This window comes from Sebastes fasciatus, chromosome 12 (genome assembly GCF_043250625.1).
Source record: "Sebastes fasciatus isolate fSebFas1 chromosome 12, fSebFas1.pri, whole genome shotgun sequence".
NCBI lineage: Eukaryota > Metazoa > Chordata > Actinopteri > Perciformes > Sebastidae > Sebastes > Sebastes fasciatus.
The window spans coordinates 5,829,982-5,852,791 of NC_133806.1; the positions used below are offsets into that span (position 1 = coordinate 5,829,982).

General features: G+C 42.4%; 2 protein-coding genes across 8 annotated transcripts in view; one reads left to right on the forward strand and one right to left on the reverse strand.

The window, feature by feature from the left end:
• Nucleotides 1-22,810, forward strand: part of LOC141778521 (cysteine-rich venom protein pseudecin) — a 153,301-nt gene that overhangs the window by 72,574 nt on the left and 57,917 nt on the right. The gene's annotated exons all lie outside the window — the stretch shown is intronic.
• The window catches only part of rftn1b (raftlin, lipid raft linker 1b), a 135,047-nt gene that overhangs the window by 69,318 nt on the left and 42,919 nt on the right, over nt 1-22,810 (reverse strand). For both annotated transcript variants that reach the window (XM_074652826.1, XM_074652825.1), the window contains exon 3: nt 9,533-9,710. In XM_074652826.1, coding sequence (XP_074508927.1) covers nt 9,533-9,710 — 178 coding nt within the window. The remainder of the gene's footprint in view (nt 1-9,532; nt 9,711-22,810) is intronic.

The window sequence follows — 22,810 nt, forward strand, 5'->3', positions numbered from 1 at the left end:
AAAATCAAACAACACTGAAAAAACGATTCAGTCCTTCTGAAATGTGTTGCGCCGAGAAGATGTCAGTTCTTTTTAAGCAGTGAATAACTCATTTTCTAATGAAGCTCTGAATGAAAGGAGACTTCTGCAGGCCAAGTGTCGGAGAGGAGGAGAGGTTTGTGTGAGAACAACAATTCAAACGGTGCACTCGGTCCTGGAGGGAGGCCTCGGGTTAAAAATAGCAGCTGCATCACCTGCAGTCCATCTTCTCTGTGTGAAACGATGACTTTTCATGCAGCGTGCAGCACCGGCTGTCAACCTCTGAGGTCTCGTGTGGTTAGACGGGTGTCAAATGCCTGCCTGCCTGCTCGCCCACCTACCTGGAGCTCCCTCCTGGGTGAAGACACCTGCTAAACCCCCTCCCCTCCTCTCTTCCTTGTCTGCCCCACAGATGGGTCACATGCTTTGTTTCGCCATTGAACATCTTGTGTTGGACTAATCACTCCCACCGGAGCCGAACGTTCACGTGGTAACTAATTGCGAATTACCTGTTAATGGCTTGCTTTGGGATTTGTTTTTAGCAGTGCAGTGGCTACATCATTTGTAAATGTGCGGTTTCCAATTACGCGGTGTTCACTGGGGTATGAAAAGGGATTGTCTTGACATATTATTGTTTTTCAGTGGAAGTCAAACTGTAAAAAAAGGTTTACAAGCAGTTTAGTCTTTGTTTGTTTAAAATTGAAACCTTCTCAGAACAAACCTGCACACTCAATTAGATCTCACCTTCTTTTTTCAATTATCGACTGGGCACCATTTGCGGCAATAAGCGCTAAATTCTTTGGTGTTTCTGTAAATGGAGTTCTCGCTCTTTTACTTGTCTGCTCAGCCACAGTCACTATCACTGCCCATTACCAGGGATGATACTGAGACTTTGGACTTGAGTCAGACTTAAGCCACAGAAATAAGGACTTGACTTACTTGAGATTTGAAAGCAAAACATTCTCAAATTTTGACCTGGTGGATCTTATGGCTCCAAATAGGTAAAAAACATAAAAACATTTTAACATCGAAGTCAGTGAACATGAGTGAAAATGTGAATTCCCTCCTGTTCTCTCTGCATCAGGAGCAGAGCCCTGCCACCAGACTTCTCACCCACCTCCATCACCCACCGCCCATCTATTGCTATGACGACACAGTCAGGGAGCAACTGAACCCATGTTTAGCGCTCTGTCGCTGTGGAGCTTTAATAATAGAGCATACCTCTCCTAATGTCACATTTTCACGCATTTGTGAATAATTTCACCGGAGCAAATCCCCTCTAATGGTTTTTAGTACGTACCTCTTTATTTTTCCTCTTTCTCCATCTCCCTCACACGCTCTCCACCCTTCTCCTCCCTCTCAACCCATCCCTCTCTTTCAATCCCTCTCTCTCTCTCTCTCTCTGCCTGTGCATGCGGGAGCTCCTTGCAATTACCCAATAATGATGAATATATCCCATCAGACATTGCCTGCTGAACTGTAACCCTATTCCATTGCAATCAAATTGAACACTGGGAAATTTGACAGTTGACATTTTAAATTTTCAAACGGTCCAATCCATTCTGTCTGCATTGCAGGTTTTCTTTTCTTCTTCTTTCCCGCAGCAGGTTGTAACTGGGGGTGGGGGTTGGCTGCTGCCGGTGACAAATTGCCGTCTAAGGTTTTTAAAGTTATAACCCACTTAACCAGACATGTCAGTCAGGTGACAGTGTCTTAACATTTACAGATGACACAGCGCTGTATGTACACAACCTTTGTGTACTCCCACACTGTGCACTGGATTCCTGCAGCGTCACCCCCTCCTTGTAAAGTGCCTTGTTGGCTGAGCCTTTCACACTGGGGCTAATACTGTAGAGAGACTGTGATTGTGTCCTCAGACATACCGTGCATGCTAAACAAAGACAGCTCCTCTACCTTGACTTTTGCTTTGTTTTTCCGCAAAAAGCTGTTCGTTTTGGAGCGACGGATGAATGGCTGCTCGCTGTCATGCTTTCAATCCCATTCACTGTATTCCCCCCCCCCCGAACCCACTCCCTGTCTTCTTCTTCTTTTTCTTTTGATTTCTGGGTCTGACAGCGAAAGGGAACTGGAGAAGCGATGCTCTGTTTTTTTTTTTTTTGGGTTTCTCTTATTTCTCTTCCCTCATTTTCCCCCGGTGAAGATTTGGATTCCCCTGGGCTGGTGCTGATGTGAGCAGCTGTCTCCACGGTGACAGACGCTGGAGATAAAGCTTGGGCCCCGTTTTCGGCCGAGGCCATCAAAGGATGGAAGACTCCTCTGCCCTTTTCAGTCAATATCTCTCTCTCTCTCGCTCACATCCTTTTTTATCCCATTCAGCCTCCTTCTGCCTTCCTCTCTCTACTTCTTCACACTCCAGCTGTGAATTTCTTTTCTTCCTCTTTCCCCCCTCATGGTGTCTTTTTCTCCAGAGTAAGGCAAGCATGTCTTCTTTTTTTTTTTAAAAGACAGATGCAGTCCATTCAGCTGTAGCCTTTTCATACAGAATCAATATTACTGTTGTCCAGTTTTGCAGCAGCGAAGATCTGCTAGACTGAATGTCTGGGCATGCCGAAAGTGAACCTGAGGTGTTCTACACAACAGCATGGGAGGTGATTACTAATGGCCACAATCTGCAGGAAGGGAGGGCAGATAAGGTGCCATGCATTTTAACTATATGACCTTCTAAAATGTGGCTGGTTGCCATGTTTTCCCCCCGCAAAAGGTACCTTAAAGTTTCCTGTTTTTATGGGAATTTACAGAATAGGTGTAAAGTAATGGGGCTTATTTCAGGCACCCACGGCTCCAAAAGTATAAATCATGTTAATTTTCTGCATAGAGAATTGTATGTGACTGTCAGTTCCAAGGCTTGGGTGGGCGTGAAACTCCTGGTTGAATCATCAGTGTAAAAGATGAGCAACTGAGTTATAAAATATCTGGTTCTCTGATAAAAAAAAGTCATAAACACATAAGGAGAGAAGCCAACTATTGCTCTCCAATTACTGAGCTTAAAATTCTGTTGCTGTTCCTTTCACTTTCATATTCTGGTTCCATTTTGGATTAATTCAGCAATGTTTTGCATTGTCTTTTCCCAATTTTAATGACAAAGTGTTTCGTATTCGAGGGCAAGTGTTTAACCTTGGATCTAATCTCCTTCCAACAATCAACATTGGTTGTCTTTTAACCACGATCACAATCTTTCCCTAAACCAAGTCATTTTAGTTTCCTAAACTTAAAGCTGAAGTAGGCGAGATTGGAGCAAATATGATTAAAAAAAGTTGTTTTTTTTAAAATCATGTGCCTCTGTGTCCTCCGGTGCTCCTATTTGCATCTGCAAGATTTCACAGACCGGAAGAAAACAAGCAGTTAAAGCTGATCTGAGGTCTGCTGTCCAGCTGCCGTCTATTAGAGCTGGCTGTCAATCACTCGCAAACTCCGACCAAACGGTCAAACTAGGCAGCGCTGTTCAAATATGAATCAATATTATGTTACGTTAATGCATATTTCTCCCCTCAAATGTTTTCAGAATCATCTTGTAATGCACGGTTTAGCTGTAAAATGAGAAAGTTTGTGACCCGGAACACCAAGTTCTGGTCACATGACCAGAGCACAGCCAATAGGAACACTCACTCAATGAAATGACCTGTGATTGGTCAAAGTCTCCCGTCACGGGCTAGAATTTCTAAACCCTGAAAACAGAGCCATGAGGAGGTGCAGAAGTCTAGTTATAATAATAATAATAATAGCTTGGATTTATATAGCGCCTTTCATGAAACCCAAGGACGCTTAACAAAGACATAAATAAACACAACAAATGTAACAGAAGCTAGGGGCCATAGGCCTTGGTGAAGAGGTGGGTTTTGAGGAGTCTTTTGAAGGTGTCCAGAGATGGTGCGTTGCGGAGCTCTATGGGGAGAGAGTTCCAAAGTGTGGGGGCTGTCACACTGAAGGCTCTGTCCCCAAAAGTTCTCATTCTTGTGTGAGGGACGGAGAGCTGACCCGTGCCTGAGGATCTAAGGTTCCGGGGCTGTGTGTAAGGGTGGAGGAGGTCAGATAGGTACTGAGGAGCCAGGGCGTTGAGGGATTTGTAGGTGAGGAGGAGGATTTTGTAGGTGATGCGGGACTTGACCGGGAGCCAGTGGAGGTGGATGAGGGTGGGGGTGATGTGCTGCCAGGGCTTGGTGCGGGTGAGAACCCTGGCAGCCGAGTTTTGCACATACTGGAGCCTGTCCAGGGCTTTGCTGGGAACCCCGGATAGAACTCCATTGCAGTAGTCCAAACGGGAGGTGACGAAAGCGTGGATGAGGGTTTCTGCCACAGAGTCAGAGAGTGATTGCCGGAGACGTGAGATGTTTTTGAGGTGGAAGAAGGCGGATTTGGTGATGAACCTGATATGAGACTGGAATGATAGTGTTGGGTCCAGGATGACACCCAGGTTGCGGACTTCCGAGGATAGTTATCTCTCAGAACACTTGAATTACAATATGCTGAAAGGTTATTATCAAATTTTTGCCAATGAAGCAAAAATATATTGTCTACTGCCACTTTAACATGACCTTAACCATAGAAGTAACAGTGTAGCATTTTTTGTGGGGTGTACCCAACTAAGAATTCACACAGTCAAATCTGATTAGTCAAGTCTTGACTATTGTCAACTGATCGTGGAAAAATGTTTTTTATTCTTTTTTTGCTCATTGATTACCCTCTTTTTAAGCTTGTTTATCTTTGAAAAAAAGAGAAACACAAGCCACAAACGTATGTTTCTACGCGCCACCCTCTGCTGATTTTAGAGAATCATTCAGAAATTAAAAAATGATGTGAGTGCTCTGATTAGTATTCTTTGATTTTGAAATAGTAGCCTTGTGTTGTTGTAATTTAGCCTTTCTGAGGCTATTGAGATAGCAAGATGATACTCCGATGGTCCCACAAATTTGGATAATGCAACTTAGACTACATGGTGATTTATTCACGCACACTAAAGGAGATTGAATGAAAGCACACAAGTTATTTTCTCATTTTTATTAACCGTATTATTGATAGGCTATTTATACCAAAATAGACTATATATCATGATTTTAGGGCTGTCAGTCGATTCAAATATTTAATCACGATTAATCACACATACATTTTTATCTGTTCAAAATGTACCTTAAAGAGAGATTTGTCAAGTATTTAATACTCTTATCAACATGGGAGTGGGCAAATATGTTTGGTTTATGCAAATGTATGTATATATTTATTATTGGAAATCAATTAACAACATAAAACAATGACAAATATTGATCCAGAAACCCTCACAGGTACTGGATTTAGTATAAAAAAATATGCTCAAATCACAACATGGCAAACTGCAGCCCAACAGACAACAACAGCTGTCCGTGTGTCAGTGTGCTGACTTGACTATGACTTGCCCCAAACTGCATGTGATTATCATGGGCATGTCTGTAAAGGGGAGACTCGTGGGTCAGAGGTCAATGGACCCCTTTGAAAATGGTTGTGCCAGTTTTTCCCTCACCAACATTTAGCGTAAGTTTATAGCATTATTTAGCATCCTTCGTGAGTATGACATTGGTTGATACCAATGGATACCTTAAGTTTTCTAGTTTCATATGATGCCAGTATCTTCACTCCAGCTTTTAAACTGAACCGCTACAACCTAACAAGTTACATTAATGCATTAAAGAAATTAGTGGCGTGAAAACAAATTTGCGTTAATGCGTTATTATCGCGTTAACTTCGACAGCACTTCATGATTTATTGGGAGAAACCAAGCAATCCCATGTAAAATCAGACATTCAGCACCCCCACATCGCCTGAATGGAATGATCCTTTGTTTCATAACCACATTTCCCACCCTGACATTGGCAGTCGAATCACGCTCCTCAGATCGAATAGTCGACTATTCAGGGTCACCCCTACATTTGGCTATGAACAGTAGGTTGTTTTGGAAGGAATTGAAAAATAGCCTTTTCTGTCGTTTAGGTATGAGGACTTGATATAATGGAAACATGACTAGTTAGTGACACTCTTTTAACATTTACCTTTTTAATTAAAAACTTCATCTTGAAATAAACGCAATCGTGGAGAACAAAGACGCCTCAGATAAGAAGACCTGGATGTGAGGTGACTGTACAGCAACAAGTTTTTAAAAGATTATATTTTTTCCGTTTCTTTAAGTGGCTGTATAGTGATTGACAGTTAGTGAGGCGTATCGTAACACCTTGCACCGCACCACTCTGGCAAAATTACAGTAAATAATGATAAAACAGAAAGTTTGACAAACCCAAATTAAGCTGTCATGTTTGCTGTGATGAATTATCTCACGCTGTGGAGGTTGTTTTTCACACTGTACGACAAGAAAGAGCAGCGAATGGTTTCTTCTGAAGGGAGGATAAACAACTATCTCCAACAAACACCAGCAGGGATGAGGGAACGGAAAGAGGCATATTAGACCGTTGGCACTAACTTGAAAACACTTTTTCATCAGGACACAATTTGTGGATGCTCTCACCGCACTTAAGAATTTAAATTATCATCAGCATACATTTGCACAAACCAATTAATTGCTTCCTTTCTAATTCGTTACTTTTTGATTGTATTATTTTTACTGCTCTTATCTTTTATGTTTTTGTTTATTGCCTACTTTGTATTCTAGTTTTTCTTCTTCTATGATGAATCCTTACATTTTCTGTTGCAATTTAGCTCTCCCATGAGGATTAACAAAGTTTCATCTCATTTTATCTTAAATTCATCTTTTCCCCAAATCCCCTCGGTCATCCTCCTTCTCCCTTCTGAATCGCATCCATGATCCTCTATTCATTAATTTTTCTGAAAACAACAACAGCAACAAAAGCCTTGCACAGCAAGTCTCTCTTTAGTTCTTATTTTATGTCCTCTGTTTCGTTTTTCTTACGTGATCAGTCTGTGGTTGCAGCGGAACTGTCGGGGCACAGCAGCTCTGATTATTACACTCCTTACTCTTGGTTGCTTGTAATATCGGGTATTGGGTTTTTCACAGTTATTGTGCTGTCGCTGTGGGTGAGAGCGTTAGCTAAATGACTGAAATGTCAATGTAGATTAGTAGCAGCGGTGTTGGGGTTTATGCTCAGCAGTGAAGAAATTACAGGAATGGTTTGTCAGCGTTCAGAAATGTGTTTTAAGCTGTGAGGAATCTGTGGTGGATTCTGCTCGGGAGCAGCAGACAGTGAGGAGATTTATCCTGAACAGTGGGGCCTTATGCAGCAACATGCTCTTCAATTTCTCTTATATTTTCTCCTAATTTTCTGTTAAGAGAAAAAATAAAAGAAGTCAACACCAGATGCACCAACCGTTCTTAACTATCCAAATCTGCTCTTACCCTGGTGTGCTGAATAATGAATCCCACTTGATCATAAGTTGGAGGCATGTGGCCGATTGTTTGTAATTATCATAGGTTGAGAGTTGTGCCGTGTGCAAATTGGGAAATTCTAGTACAGTAGTAACGTCAATACTGGCATTACAGGAAAATCAAAAAGCATGGAAGAGCAGTATGTAAGCCACGATATCATCCGAGGATTTTTATAGTCTTAATTGGGATCAGTGGACCAATAACATTTCTTTAGCTCATTAATGTAATAACCCATTCATTATAACTACTCTAAAACATATAATGATCTAAATTTTGTTATATAATATTCATGTGTTTTTTTTTTTATATTCCTCAAATTTATGTTTCCTTGCGTTGGACAAACATTTAGTGGACTCTTATCTTGGTAAGAGTGCTCTCAACCACTCAATGAGTAAGAACAAAAATAAAAAAAAATATTGATGAATTCCAGAAATCAATGGGTACTAACAAAATAAGAACAAATCGTGGATACAAACAAAAATAAGAGGACATTTTGTTTGTAGATCGCTTCCTGAATGAGGCCCAATGTCACGCATTCACGTAAAGCTACACACTATATGCACAAAGATGAATGTAAACGCAACGACAGTTAGCATGTGAAGCTCATAAAACACTTCAAATAAGAAGTTCTGGATCTCTAACCTCTTCAGAAAGAGGCAAGACACCCTCACACACACACACACACACACACAGACACACACACATCCATGCCCTGCAGCCAGGAAACAGTGTTTTGGTAAACAGGCCTGGATGTTTGCTGGACTTCAGAGCCAGACAGAGCAACCACTGGGGCTTCAGCTGCCTGTCTGCATGTCACTGCTGCCAGAGAAAAAAACTACAAGGAAAAACTTCCCCTCATAGCTTCAATCTTTTTGATTGTCATGTTTTTACTTGAGATGACTTTACAGTACGTGGTCTTGAATAAGTTGATCAGGTTCCATGACCCCTGGGGCTGTCAGACCCATTCAAAACGGAGAATGAATTCCCTCAAAAGCTTCAGCAGTTTTTCTGCTAAAGTCCAGAGAAAGTGATTTTTTTTAATTTTTTTTTAGAAGGATTCTGACCAGACAAAAAGCCGCCCCCACCGTCCATCACTCCCCCTACATGCCCTTCCAACACCCTTGGAGCTGCTCCCTGGCGTCCTGCCCTGACTGGAACGTGCGCCCACCCCCATATTTCCCAGGACAGAAGGGCTCAGGCACAGGGCTGGAGGGCAGATGTAGGGGGGCGGCGGTGACTTTGGGCCATGCAGCCGGTTTTGGCCGGAGCATTGAAAGGGCTGTAGATAGAGGATTGAGATTATTGCTGACTCACGTCCAAATACAGCTGCCCGCAGGACAGCTTGCTGACCCACTAACAGATGTTGTGATGCTCTGATGGCGATGCTGAACCAACACTGAAAGGTTGTACGTCTGATAAGAAATGCATCGCGAATCTCCACTGTTTTTTTTTAGGTGGTAGACATTATGGAAATCTCTCTGCCCGCATGTATCCCACATTACTAACATAAAAAAATATTTCTGAAACATAAAACAGTACCTAAAAACATGTAGAAACATTATATAAACCCTAATGTCACTTAGCAACCAGCCAGCATAGCATTTTAGTACAACTAAACACATGAAGATGAAGCAGAATCTGATTTCCATTAAGTGTTTTTCTGCATAATGACACCAATTAAGGTGCATTAGCAATCTCAAGATATTTTCTTAAGTGACTATAATGGCCGCATTATTTTGTAATAACAGAGGTCTTATTCTCAGGGGTGTAGCTAAGAAGTCTGAGGCCCCTGAAAGATGATTTCCTCAGGGTCAGCCCTTTTAAAGGTCCAATGTGTAGGATTTTAGGGGGATATATTGGCAGAAATGGAATATAGTATTCAGAACCACATTTCCATTAGCGTATAATCACCGGAAACTAAGAATCATTGTGTTTTCGTTGGCTTAGAATGAGCTCTTCATATCTACAAAAGGAGCAACGACTAATGACTAAATTGTCTGCAGAAACTGTTGTTGGATGGTTGAGTTTCCATTAGCTTAGGCTGGGTGGAAGCTAATGTTTTGACCCTTATTCCAATGTCAGACAATTACACATTTAATGGTCAAAAAATCACTTCCATGTGGCTCTTACCCGTCGTTGAGTCGGATCAGTATGGCCCGGTAGAGCTGGTGCTGTGGGCTGTTGGACTCTGGGCCACAGGGGTGGATGAACGGGTGAACTGATGCCAGAACGAAGCCCTGCTGGTAAAGCTCCTGCAGCTGACCGGGCAGCTCCCGGACCGACGAGAGACGCAACGTGGACGTCCCACCTGAGAGGAAATAATGTGTGAGTTAAAACAATTTGTATGTGGAATTACACAAATTAAATTTTGGGGGGTGTATTTGGACACATCTATGCTGATGACTGTGCCGTTTTTGCCTTGAACTTCCTGGAGAAAGTTAACAGTTTCTTGCTTGCAGCAAGCAGGACTGTGACTACGTTCCTAATCACATACTTTTTATTTTTACATTTAGTGCAGCTGCCCTTAAACAGTACATACTGTTGCATGCAGTATGTATACAATTGGGACATACTACTTCGTCATAACCTTGTGCCTTGAACGTTGACCCTCTTGTTCATATATCTGCTGCACAGAAGATTGTGGGTCAGAATAGCCAGAAAAGCGTGCCGGCTTGCATACTGCATAATGCGACCAGATGTAGTAAGACATCCTGGTATTTTTGGCATACGGCATTTGACTATGCTATGTATTGGGATTAGGGCTGCCAGAGTTAACAAGATAATAACACGTTAACGCAAATTCAATTCAACACCGTTAATTTCTTTAACGCATTAATGCAATCAATCTATCAGAGGTTGCACCAGGCTCAGTTTTAAAGGCATTGTCGTGAAGGAGGCTAAATAACGCTCCAAACTTACGCTAAATTTTGGTCAGGAAAAACTGGCATTGCCATTTTCAAAGGGGTCCCTTGACCTCTGACCTCAAGATATGTGAATGAAAATGGGTTCTATAGGTACCCACGAGTCTCCCCTTTACAGGCATGCCCACTTTATGATCATCACATGCAGTTTGGGGCAAGTCATAGTCAAGTCAGCACACTGACACACTGAGAGCTGTTGTTGCCTGTTGGGTTGCAGTTTGCCATGTTATGATTTGAGCATATTTCTTTATGATAAATGCAGTACCTGTGAGGGTTTCTGGACAATATTTTTCATTGTTTTTTGTTGTTAATTGATTTCCAATAATAAATCTACACATACTTTTGCATAAAGCAAGCATATTTGCCCTTTTTCTGGCATACTAAATAGTACGGTAGTACGGCACAGTGTGACTTTGGATTTCTGTTTATGAAATTTTAGTTTTCTTGTTCCTTGTCTGTCAGCCATGGTGGTGGTCACTGCTCATGTTCATAATGTAGTTATTCTTCTGTTTATTCCACACATATCACTGCTGAGTCTCCACAGCAATCACTTTTTTCTCAGGAAAAGGACACATTTGTATTTAGAAGCAGCACGAATCACCTTCAACTGGCAATAACGAGTATTTAAATGCACATTTACTGTCACGATGTCTCTTGCCCTACCGGCTTTTCTTTCCGTTTATCCTCACCACCTCCCTTTAGCCCCTTTTTCCTTCAACAGCCCTTTAATTCAGTGTCTGAATTTAAGTTTTCTTCCCTGTTGCACCTGATTGTGACATTTAAAAAAAATGTCCGTGAGAACGATTTAGCACCGCATTTAGTTGTTCCAGTCTTCATGCAGCTCAGCAAGAAATATCCAACGCATACAGTTTCAGGTGACTCTAAAGTAAACCGATCACAGGAAAGCACACAAGAAAAATGTTCCCCTGCAGCTCTTAGTATCTGGGCTATTTCTGTCACACTATGCAAATTATGTAAATGACAGTCCTTTTTCACAGCAGTTAGCCTCCTTTTGATTTCTTCCATTCAATTTAGGTCTTTATTATTGTAGAAATGTTCCGGTACAGCTATATGTGCCCATCAGCCCAACAGAGATGAAGAGGAGAGGAGGAAAATTGCTTTACAACCCCCCCATCCCCCAAACCCCCCCTCCCCAAAAAAACAAACATCACGTGAAGATTTGCAATTCAGATACCAACACTGATTTTAAAGTCAATCCCGGTTTGTTTTGGCAATTAGTATCACGCTTTTCGCTCCATCCCCTCAATCTGGGAGTTAATAAGAGTGGCTCAAAATCCAATCAGAGCTGATTGCTTAGGCTCTGTATCGTGTATCGTGGCAACTCTCTATATTCTGACACTTACTTTGATTCCCTCTCAGCTCAACGTGACTGTCCAAGAACAGCGGACAGGGGCCTGACATTAATGAGGTACAATCAGTGAGTGGCCAGCTGTTTGATAAAAGAAAGTTAGGGACGGAGTTGCTGCGCAAAGCTCTCTCTCAGCATTATTCTCTCCTAGCCGCCTCCTCACACCTCCCTGAGGGATGAAAGCCTGCAGCAGACAGCCGCTGGTGACGGCCTGTTTCAGGGAGCAACCAGCTATGTTACAACAAGCCACACGCAGCTTCTGTCAGGCAACATCGGCCAATCAGGATGTATGGTAATGAGTGCGGGGAGGGAGAGCGGTTCAGGTTCAGGAATGGGAGCAATTAGATTACAGAGAGTTGGGTTGTGGGAAGGAGAGAAGGATGGACAGGGAAGATGGAGGAAGAAACGACAGAGAGGTCAAAACAGAGAGTGAAAGCTTGAGTACCCATGATGGAGACGGCGCTTGGCCCCGGGTTGCATGACGGCTGGGATCCCAGCAGCGCGCCGTACGAGGCGACATTTACTGCAGGCCAAACAGCTGGGGCGCGTGGGAGAGCGCCAACACAAAGAGCTGGATGCAAAACGAGAGACCAGAGAGAGGAGAGGAGGGAGGGAGAGAGGGAGAGAGCGGAGGTCTGGTTGTCTGTACGAGCTGTCACAAGACGTGGGAAATGCCGCTATGGCTAATTAGAGTCAATGAGACTATACAGAAGGAAACGTTCAGATCCATGGGAAAAGTCAAAAGTACAGAAGTTCAATGGGAGGTTAGAGAGAGGGCAACAGTGTGGGTTGAGGAGACCGGCGAGGCGATGCCAGCCAGTTCTTTGTGCTTTTGGTCTCAGGTAGAGTCAGCAACGCTATCAAGACTTTAAAATAATAGCAGTAATGTGCAAGACGAGGCCCGAAAAGTTACTTTCAGGGTGTATTTGGATACTCTAAATACCCCAAAACTGTAGCTATAATGCTCTGTAGGTGCTATTTCTGGTTGGTTGTGGATGTGCCTCCAAAATATGCAAAGCCTGAATGTAACAGAGTGCTCCAGGGATGACGTATTTTGTAGGCAAACCAGGAAATTACCATCGCCCTGGGTTCCCTCGACAAAAAGCCAATGGGATTTTTCAATTGGATTTTGGATTATTGCAGAAAATAAGCTCTGTGGCAAACTAACGTTTACGATACTTGCACGTTTTGTGCAACAAGATAATCTCCAGAAATGAACTTTTATGATTTTTGAGCATGAATGCAATCGGCAGAAGTAAAACGCTAACGTTAGGCTATAAACAAACTACACCACGGTCGCATGAACGTGAGTATACACTAGGGATGTGCATCCCAAGCAAAAATACTATTCGAAAATCACTGGGAATTAGTCGATTATTATTAGAATAATCGGGTTTGAATGATGATATGCTCTGATGCTGGAACAGCTGATCTACCTGCAGAAACTACTAAGGGGCGCAGCGCCGCTTACACGCAGACACAACGTCGGGGTGTGCTCGCGGCGGTGCGGGAGGTCTGCCCGGGGAGGGTGGTCCGGTGCCAACGGGCTTGACCCGCTATTCGGAACCTTAAACCAAGCGCGGCGCGGCGGCCTCGCCCTGGTCGCCCGCCGTGCTCCTCTGGGTAACCAACTCTCCTCCCTGAACATGCCACACATTTTTTACCAATAGTAGCGTTACTACCAGGCAGCACCTGCAACAGTTAATACAAGGGAAATATATATGTTTTAAGATGGGAAGAATAGTCGCATAAACTCTATAATTTAACAACTATTCGAAAAATCAACCTATCCCTAGTATACACAACGAGGCTGTAAAGGCGGATGAGTCAGCGTGATGACGTTTAGTCTCATAAAAGCTTCAAAATTCACGAGTGGGATATTTATTGATGTACTTTATGTTGTAGAACAAAAAGTTAAAATCTCTTCGGCGTGTGTTAACCACAGACCTTATTTCAGGCATCTAACTAAAAACCCATTGACTTTCAGACAAGGGAACCGGAAGTGCTAAAATGCTATCTCAGTTCCGGGTTGTGAGACTCATTTCTGTAGCGCTATATTGGTCAGGACTCCAACTTTCATCCTCACATTGGAAATTTGACTGATCATTCTCCTGTCTAAATAAACAGAAACATAATTATGAGCTGTGTAGAATGGTGTTAACGCCATACACACAGTTATTTTTCCCACGATGCAAACACGAGGGCATCAGGGGCCAAATTGAGGTCAGTCAGTCATCCCACATTTAAACTCCAGACAGCACGCTCTCACACATTCTGAGGGTTGTTTGATGTTAAAGTCTTGTGAGCAAAGCAGCTCTGCATAACATCTGCGTCATTTATTACATTTGGCCTGTGCAGACGAAGCTGACAAGCGCCTGCGTTACTGTGATAGTAATGTGTGGATCTGCTGTTCGTAATATAATAGTGAGTGATTTACTGGACTGCACATAAAGTGCTGCTATAATGTATGAGTTACATGCTTTTCTACAGTCTACTGTTGATTGTTCTGCATGTCGTTACAGTCACAGTGGCATTTCATACATTATTTATCTAAGAAGCCATCGAAGTGTTTTATTGTGCATGTACTTCGTGTGATTGTGGATGTGCAATTTGAATTTGCTGTCTTGGGAGCATAATTACATGCACATCACTTACAGGCTCAAGAATACTGGATGCCAACATTAGAAAGGAAATGTTACGTTCTCATTGACTCCAGTGGAGTCCAGTGTATTAAAATACATAATGTTTTTGGCCAATAAAATACCCAGCTGTGAATATTTTGCATCAAAACTATTTATACCGGCAGCAATGCAAATTTGCGACAGTTGAAGCACTTTTTCAATAAAAGGTTTGAATAGGCAGGCAGAGGACCAACAACCGGGATCCTATTGACCCAGAGCAGCGTCTGGCAATCTGTCTGAGGTAAATTGTTGTCTAGCTTAAACTACTGTGAGCTATTTTAGTTTAATTTTAGAAAAATTCTGAGGGAATTTGCCTCTGGTAAACAGTCACGCAGTGTATATGTCTAACGGCCGGGCCACACGGGGAACGACAGCAGCATGGGGCGGCTGCGGAACCTGTTGTTTTTTATTTCGGCGTACATGTCAACAGGTTAGAGCAGCCACACTGCTCGTGGGAGTAGCGTGTCAGCTGCGTCTCCTCTAGAGGTTCGAGTTCTCGCCTATTTTTACCGCAGGCCACGCGCAGTTCACAGCAACAACAGACAGTGAAAATGATCTTTTGACTGTGTACTGACATCATACCAGCAACATTACTACAGTTTCAATGTCTGTATTTGTAGACTGTGTCAAGGACATGAACAAAAGTAAAGATTTATTTTTAAATCAACACTTCCTGCTTTCATTTAAAAATAAAACATTGACTTGACATAACCTGTGACTTAACTTGACTTGACCAAGAAAAAATGACTGAGGACTTGCTTGAGACTTGAACCAAATGACTTGAGTCACATGTCTGCCGTCAAGACGTACTGTATATATCTAGATATCTACAGCCAACGTCTGTATAGTTGGCGAGTGTGTGTGTGGTGAATAAGCAGACAAATTTGCGTGAATAAAGAGAGATGAAAAATGTTCAGGTTCAATCTAAAAGCACCATAACAACTAACAGTTGATAATGTTGCTTTGCATTTTCAGGACTTCTCCTTCAAATGTCTTTGAGCCGTCTTAAAAAAAAGGAAAGCTCAGGTTGTATCTCTAATCTGATTTCTGTCTTTTGAATATCTGTAATTGATTACAACTCTGTGATTCTTTCAGAATGAGATTATTATAATCCTTTTGCATTGATTCTGTCACTCCCCAGCCTTTATACCTCGACAAACCACACTTCCTCTGGCAGACAAATTCAGCTGAAGCTCACATATGTGTGACATTGTTCAACCATTTTGTGCAGGCTGTATACCACAATGATGTGGCGTGCTTTCAGCGTGCTGTACTACATCATCAGCAACTGCAATAGAGGAAAAAAAGGGATTTCTGGAACAAGCCTGCTAGCGCCAATCAGAAGGCAGTTCCTCCTGTGATGCAGCTCGAGAGCTGATTCAGTTCGGATCCCAACTCTTCCTCCTGGGCACAAATCCAGAGGTTCATTGTGAAACCACGAAAGAAGCAGGAGAGGAAGAAGGGGAGGAAAAAAAAAAATCATATGCTGTCCCCTCAGGGAAAGTGAGTGCTTTGGCTAAAAATACTCCTCCAAATTTCTCAATCACACTCTGTCCTAGTGCGCCACAATGCAAGAGCTTTAGAAGTTAAAAGGCGTGGAGGAATTAACACAAAGAAATAGGCCGCCATCGCAAACGGGTGAAACATATTCGTCTTCCTCCCCCCCCGCTGCTCCTCCTCCCTCCCTTCCTCCACCGCTGGCTGCCTTTAGAAATGGAATTAATCCTTCTCTGATTTTGTTTTTTCTTTCCTTCCCCCCTTCGTCTTGGTGCGACATGAACACCCTGTCCTTTCCCCCAGAGGGGTGCTATTGCGTGTGCGCGTGGTTCACGAGGCGGTGGATATTAAGTGCAAAATGAAACCGTCTTTGCTTGCTCTCTGATCCCCTTAGTTGAGATGAGTAAATAAGGAATGGTTTCAATTAGGCAGTGGGAACACAGCCGCTGGCGACTTCTTAAGTTGGCTTTAATCGCTGTGTGAGCTGCTAATAATCTCATCCAGAGGCCTTTAAATACACAGGCTCTACATTTATTTATCAGACCAAATTTTATTCATCATGCTGTCCCCAGAGCAAAGTGTTGCCCAGTGCTAAGTTTCTCTGAATCTCATGCTGTTGTAAGGATGTTTACTATGCCCTGAAATCGTGTTATCCGAGGAGAATCTCTTTGTTTGCGCGGATGAGAGCAAATTAGCTGCCGTATATCTGCCGCGTGCAAGTGTCAGCGTTGATGTTTTATACTGCGAATATTTAGGCCCTTTGAAGGAGTCTGTGGTCGATCACACAGGCAATCTGGTAAACCTTACATGGCAAACTGGCAGCCAATTACTTCACTCAGTCTTTTTGTTTACCCTGGAAGAAAATTCTCTCTCATATCAACAGAGAAGAGCCCTAAACTCACAGAAACAAATCGCTTCGTGACAAATAATGAGAAAAAAGGGTCTTCTGGCTGACAACCAACAAATTGGTTTTCTGGAAAATTGTGTTAGCGCAGAGCCGTCAAACAGACACTGCCATTAAACACAGTGGAGGAAACACAAGTGTGTGTATGTATGTATGGATGCATGAAGAGGGAGTGATAGCTGATGTGTCTTCAGGCTAATGGAAAGATCAGTTGCTCACTGTTCATGTTAAATGACCGGTCAGGGGTCACAATAACTTTTTGTGCGGTATGAGTACAACGATTTGTTTAAATCGAAGCCCTGCAGTTTTACAGTTACAGTGGAAACCGCTTATAGTGATCACGTCTGTCCGGGTCAAATTGATCGCTATAAGCGGATGATTGTTATAACTGAATCTTGGATTTTGTGCGTCATTTCTCATGCAGATTACCATCTAATTGACATTTGTATATTTATTACATGAATAATGAAACGGACCGCTTCGCTATTTACTAGCTCGCTGCTGATTTTTCTGTCTGTGAGGCATTGCCGTTTTTGGCCGGCTCTGCAGCACGAGCGTGCATGCTGATGAATTGGGCTCCTTTGCCGGGGCTCCTCGTCCTCTCACCCAGTAGCGGCATGGAGGGCGATGGGCGCCGGTCTGCATGTGCTGCCGGCGCTGCGGTGCCGAGGAGCCGGTCGGCAGAGTTTCACTTTGGAGGCATTATCTGACGGGGTGTTATCAATCCACTTGACGAGGGCGTTTTCAACCTCAGGTGCTTTCCACGTGCGCATTCATTTCTTTTTCAGAGAAAATTACTTTCCTTTTCCCGTCACGATATCAATGTGCACGCAGCATCAGCCACAGGTATCCAGCTGGTAAGCAGACGGTCCTCGAGGCAAATTATCACGGGAGTAAAGTAAAAAACAAAACAAAAACTCAACTGATGTTAGTTTAACGTAGTTTTAAAATGTTTTTCCACATGTTGTCATGTATGAAAAGCCCCAAATGAACCCTGTAAGCGGACTACTTGATTACTATAAGCAAATTATTTAAACAGCATTTGTATAGGAATGATTCTGTCCCAAGCTTTTTGATCCATATAAGCGGTTGATCAGTGTAAACGTGATCACTATAAGCGGTTTCCACTGTAGTGCCATTTAAAGTGAATAATGCCGTGTTTCCACTGGATACTTTTCTCTATGTTGTGCTTCCACTGCAGATAGTTACCCCTCAGTGTAGGCAGGATTCTCAGCTGATTGCCGTAGCAATGGCGCGTGAAACTGCCATGACATCATCTTCAATGCTACACTAGCTGAATCATTGTGTACGTTTGAGATGTCTCGGCTGCCTTTTTCCACTTTAAAAATATCCATTATGTGTTTCTTTGTTGACTTATTTATCAAATCACCATTTAGATTAAGTTGTAATGTTCATTCTTGACCTTGGAAACAGAAAACAATCTCCTCACAAGGTCCTTTTTAATATGTGTTCTGAAGCTTCACACGATCTTCATCAGAACATGGCGATGTCAAGGTCAAGATTGAATCTCAGCTTTTACGCCAACATGGACAAGAAGTCCTTGGAAAACAATTGGAAATGTTAACATTTACAATTTTTTGGACAACTGAGCAAACTCCATCTGCTGATGACGATCATGAGATATGATCAAAAGCTCCAGAACAGCTACTAGATGGAGCTTGTGGTAAGATTGTTTTCTTAACAACCGTCAGATTGAAACATTTGATTATCCAATTGCAAAAAATGTGAAAATGTAGATAAGAATGTGATTGAGAGAAGCTCAAATATAAGAAGAGAGAAAAGAAAAGGATGACAAAGAAGAATAAGGTTGTCTATTTGAAAAATTACAACACAATTAAGGGAGGGAAGGGAATTAAAATAGACTTGAAATGCTGTTGGGAAAGAGTTTAGAAGTGGCAGGTTGTGTTTGTGTGTTCGAAGAGAGAGGGAGGGAGGGAGAGAGAGGGAGAGAGGGAGTGTGTGGGAACAAGCCTTCCCGGCTCTGCATTCAGTTCAGAGTGAAGATGTAAACATGCAGTTTGAATATGCATGCATGAGATAGTTCAGCTAAGGAGCAGAATAAATAATAAACACCCGTTCAGTTTGTTACTCTGGTGCTGACCTTCCACACATGGCCGCACATATTTAACTGACTCATCACTGGGAATTAGCAGCGGCCCCAATTCCATGTGTCTCATACTGTATCTGGACAAAATCCAAAAATGATTTAATACACATAGAGAGCAGGAGATGAAGAAAATGATACTTAAAGAAGAATATGAAGACAGGGGAAGAGAAGAAAGAGGATTTGGTGATTTGTTCCTCGAGGGAACAAAAGACGTTAATTGTCGCAGGTAATGGTCCATCTTCTACACCGCCGCACAACCCTGCGACGAATCGACGCAACGTCTGACCTGGTGTGAATGCAGCCTTACTGACCTGCAACATCTGATTGCCGTGCTTCTTAAACCAGCTCAGCAACCTAGGAAACGCTTCTTCCCAAGGTCTGTGCAGTTGGAGAGCAATGCATCTCCAATATTTCTTAGATGTATTAAGGACGAAAACAGAAACAAGTTGGTGGGGGCGTGTTGCTTCAGGTATCAGTGAGACAAGAAAAAACAATCCGAGAAGATCATTTATTTTACCTTCTGTGGCGACAATCGTGGGGTAAATGATAGAAAAACAACATTCACATTACTTACTAATCTACCAGGAATGAGCCCTGGCAGATATTTGAAAGGTTCAACTTTTTTGGCAGGGCCCTTTGCGTTGATACCCACACTGTGTTGACGGATTGGCCTCATTCTCTTTTTATGCCTCTGCGCCGGTGACAGCCGCGGCCAGAGGCATTATGTTTTAGGGTTATCTGTGCGTCTGGACCATTCATGTGAATGCGATATTTCAGGAACGCCTGGAGGGAATTTCTTCAAATTTGGCACAAAGGTCCACCTGGATACGAGGATGAACTGATTTGATTTTGATGTTCAAAGGTCAAATGTTAAGGTCACTGTGACCTCACTTTCCATCCCATTCTCATGGACGTGATATCTCACGAACACCTTGAGGAAACGGTATTACATCTGGCACAAACATCCACTTGGACTCAAGGATGAACTGATAAGAATTTGGTGGTCAAAGGTCACTGTGATCTCACAAAACACATTTTTTGCCATAACTCAAGAATTCATCTGCTAATTATGACAATTTAACAGAGATGTCTAATAGTATAAAATTATGACGTGATGATATTTTGGACAGACATGGATGTAAACTGCAACTTGAAGGGTTGGTGGAGGCATACAACCGTGAGGCGGTAATTGTAGTTTTAATATCAGACTGCTATTTGATCTGCCCAAGACACAGGGAGTGGCAAGGTATAAATTAGTTTACCCGCCTAAAATCAGGGAAGGCACCACTGCCAGGTAAAGATTGCAAGTCGCTACTTCCATGCACCAGTGAGTGCTGCGCGCTTAGAAAGACCATTTCAACATCTGGCTAGAATGCGTCTCGAACCACCTATTGACATTCAAGCAATGTGATTGTCTCTAATGCTCTAACGCTGGTCTAAGATGCATGAAGTAAATACAGACATGTTAAAAGCTTTGATACTGTAAAACTGGCAGTTTGAATCCTTCAAAAGGTTTGGAGAAGGACATACATTGGACACATTTCCCCTGTCTCAGAAGATGTTGTCAGTGTGCCTTTGAGCAGGACATTTGAGTTCCATACTGATCGAGTGTACCGTTTGTATTTAATAAGGAGCCCAGTAAGATGCCATGTATGCTCTGTCAACTTTCCACTGATAATTCTCATTTTCCATGAATAATAAAAGAAAAAAAGATCCTTCAACTTTGAATTGAAACCTCGCCTCTGACACTGGCTCACTTCCCCTTTTAAACCCATCTGCCATGTAAGCACCTCAGAGCTGCAGTCTGCCGCATTTCCATCACTCAACACATTTAAAAATAAATGAGTAAATATGAAATTAATAAGCTGAAAGATTGGAGCGCCGAGGCTCTGCACACACACGCGCCGCGCACCGCCTCTGGGAGAAATGGTTCGACCACATTTGCATCGGGGAGAAAATAGCCCGGCATATATTATCCACCCGCTGCAACTGATTTCTGATCCTGCTGCTCCTATCCACCACATCTCTCATTCGGTGATATTGCCTCGCCTTATCACGATTATAGAATTGTTTGTTTCTGCTAATAGTAATGGCTCAATTAGCGGCTGACGTGCTCATTCTGGTGCACAGCACCTTAGAGTGTTCTGTTTTTTCAGATGAAAAGAAGTTGCTGTGCTACTGGAGGCAGGAGGAATTTATTTCTGGTATATGACACATTCGTGACTTTCAGCACCTAACAACACACCAATGAACAAGCAGATATAGCCAAGACCTGTACTTAAATACAATTTTGAGATACATCAATATTTTGCTTTACTTTTATAATCAATATTTCTCGAAGGGCTGTCAATCGATTAAAATATTGAATCGCAATTAATCACAAGTTGATTGCACATTTTTTATCTGTTCAAAATGTACCTCAAAGGGAGATTTGTCAAGTATTTAGTACTCTTATCAACATGGGAGTGGACAAATATGCTTGCTTTATGCAAATGTATGTATATATTTATTTTGGCAATCAATGAACAACACAAAACAATGACAGATATTGTCCAGAAACCCTCACAGGTACTGCATTTAGCATAAAAAACAAACTGCAGCCCAACAGGCAACAACAGCTGTCAGTGTGTCAGTGTGCTGACTTGACTATGTCTTGCACCAAACTGCATGTAATTATCATAAAGTGGGCATGTCTGCAAAGGGGAGACTCGTGGGTACCCATAGAACCCATTTTCATTCACATATCTTGAGGTCAGAGGTCAAGGGACCCCTTTGAAAATGGTCATGCCAGTTTTTCCTCGCCAAAATGTAGCGTAATTTTGGTGCTTTATTTAGGCTCCTGCGCAACAAGCTAGTATGACATGGTTGGTAAATTCCTTATGTTTTCTAGTTTCAAGTGATGCCAATTTCTTCACTCTAGCTTTAAAACTGAGCCCTTTGCGAGATAAAAAATCGCAAGTTGCGTCAATGTCTTAAAGAAATTAGTGGCGTTAAAACTAATTTGCGTGCATTTTGAGCATATACATCCACAAAATGCATGTATATGCTCAAAATGAGTGTTATTGTTTCTGGCCACCCGACGAATGTAAGTCCAATATTCACTCTTCTTTTAGCTCAGTTTTTGGTCTCTACCAGCTCCTGAGGGAAGTATCTGGCTCTTTTGCTGTTCACCAGCTGCTAACTTTGTTTCTCAACCAGTTGCATCCAGTGAGTTTATCACAGCTTCTTGGCTGAAAGCATTGCTGCTGCTGGAAACAAGGTTGATAAGAGTGGTGAGAGAGAACCAACACGTTGTGTGTAAAGTTGGGGCCATTAAACAAAAAATAATGGGCTGCAAGACACAGAGCTGAGGGAAATTGCAGAGTCAGGTGATAATTCCCTGTCATTCTTTGTCACATTACACATTTTACTATAAAATGATTGACTAAAATGAAAACTTATTTTTCTTCAGCATGTTTGTTTGCATGTACCACACAATTGCCATATTCCCTCTGCTGTCAGCAGCAACGTGTACTTTGTCACTTACATGTACTAGTTGTCAAAAACTACCACTTAGTGATGGCTATTTATAATCCTAAACTCCATTTAATTGTTTTCTTTCCCAAAGCAAATCACTCTGCAATGCCACAACGTATATCCTCTGTGTAGAATCGGTCATAAAACCCATCAGGTTTAAACCGAACCTGTGCACCTTCATCTCTTGATAAAAGCAATGCAACATGAATATACTGTAATTGGCCTTTTGGAACAGAAAGCACCACCCCACTATTCTCTCTGTGAAGTAGTCATATCGTTATTCAGTGTCCAATTAAAATGGCCTTAGTCTCCTCAGGAGCTCTCCACTCCTGTGAGGACCACCTGCAGAACCCTCGCTCGGTCTCAGCAGCCCGCCTCGAGTCATTAGCCTT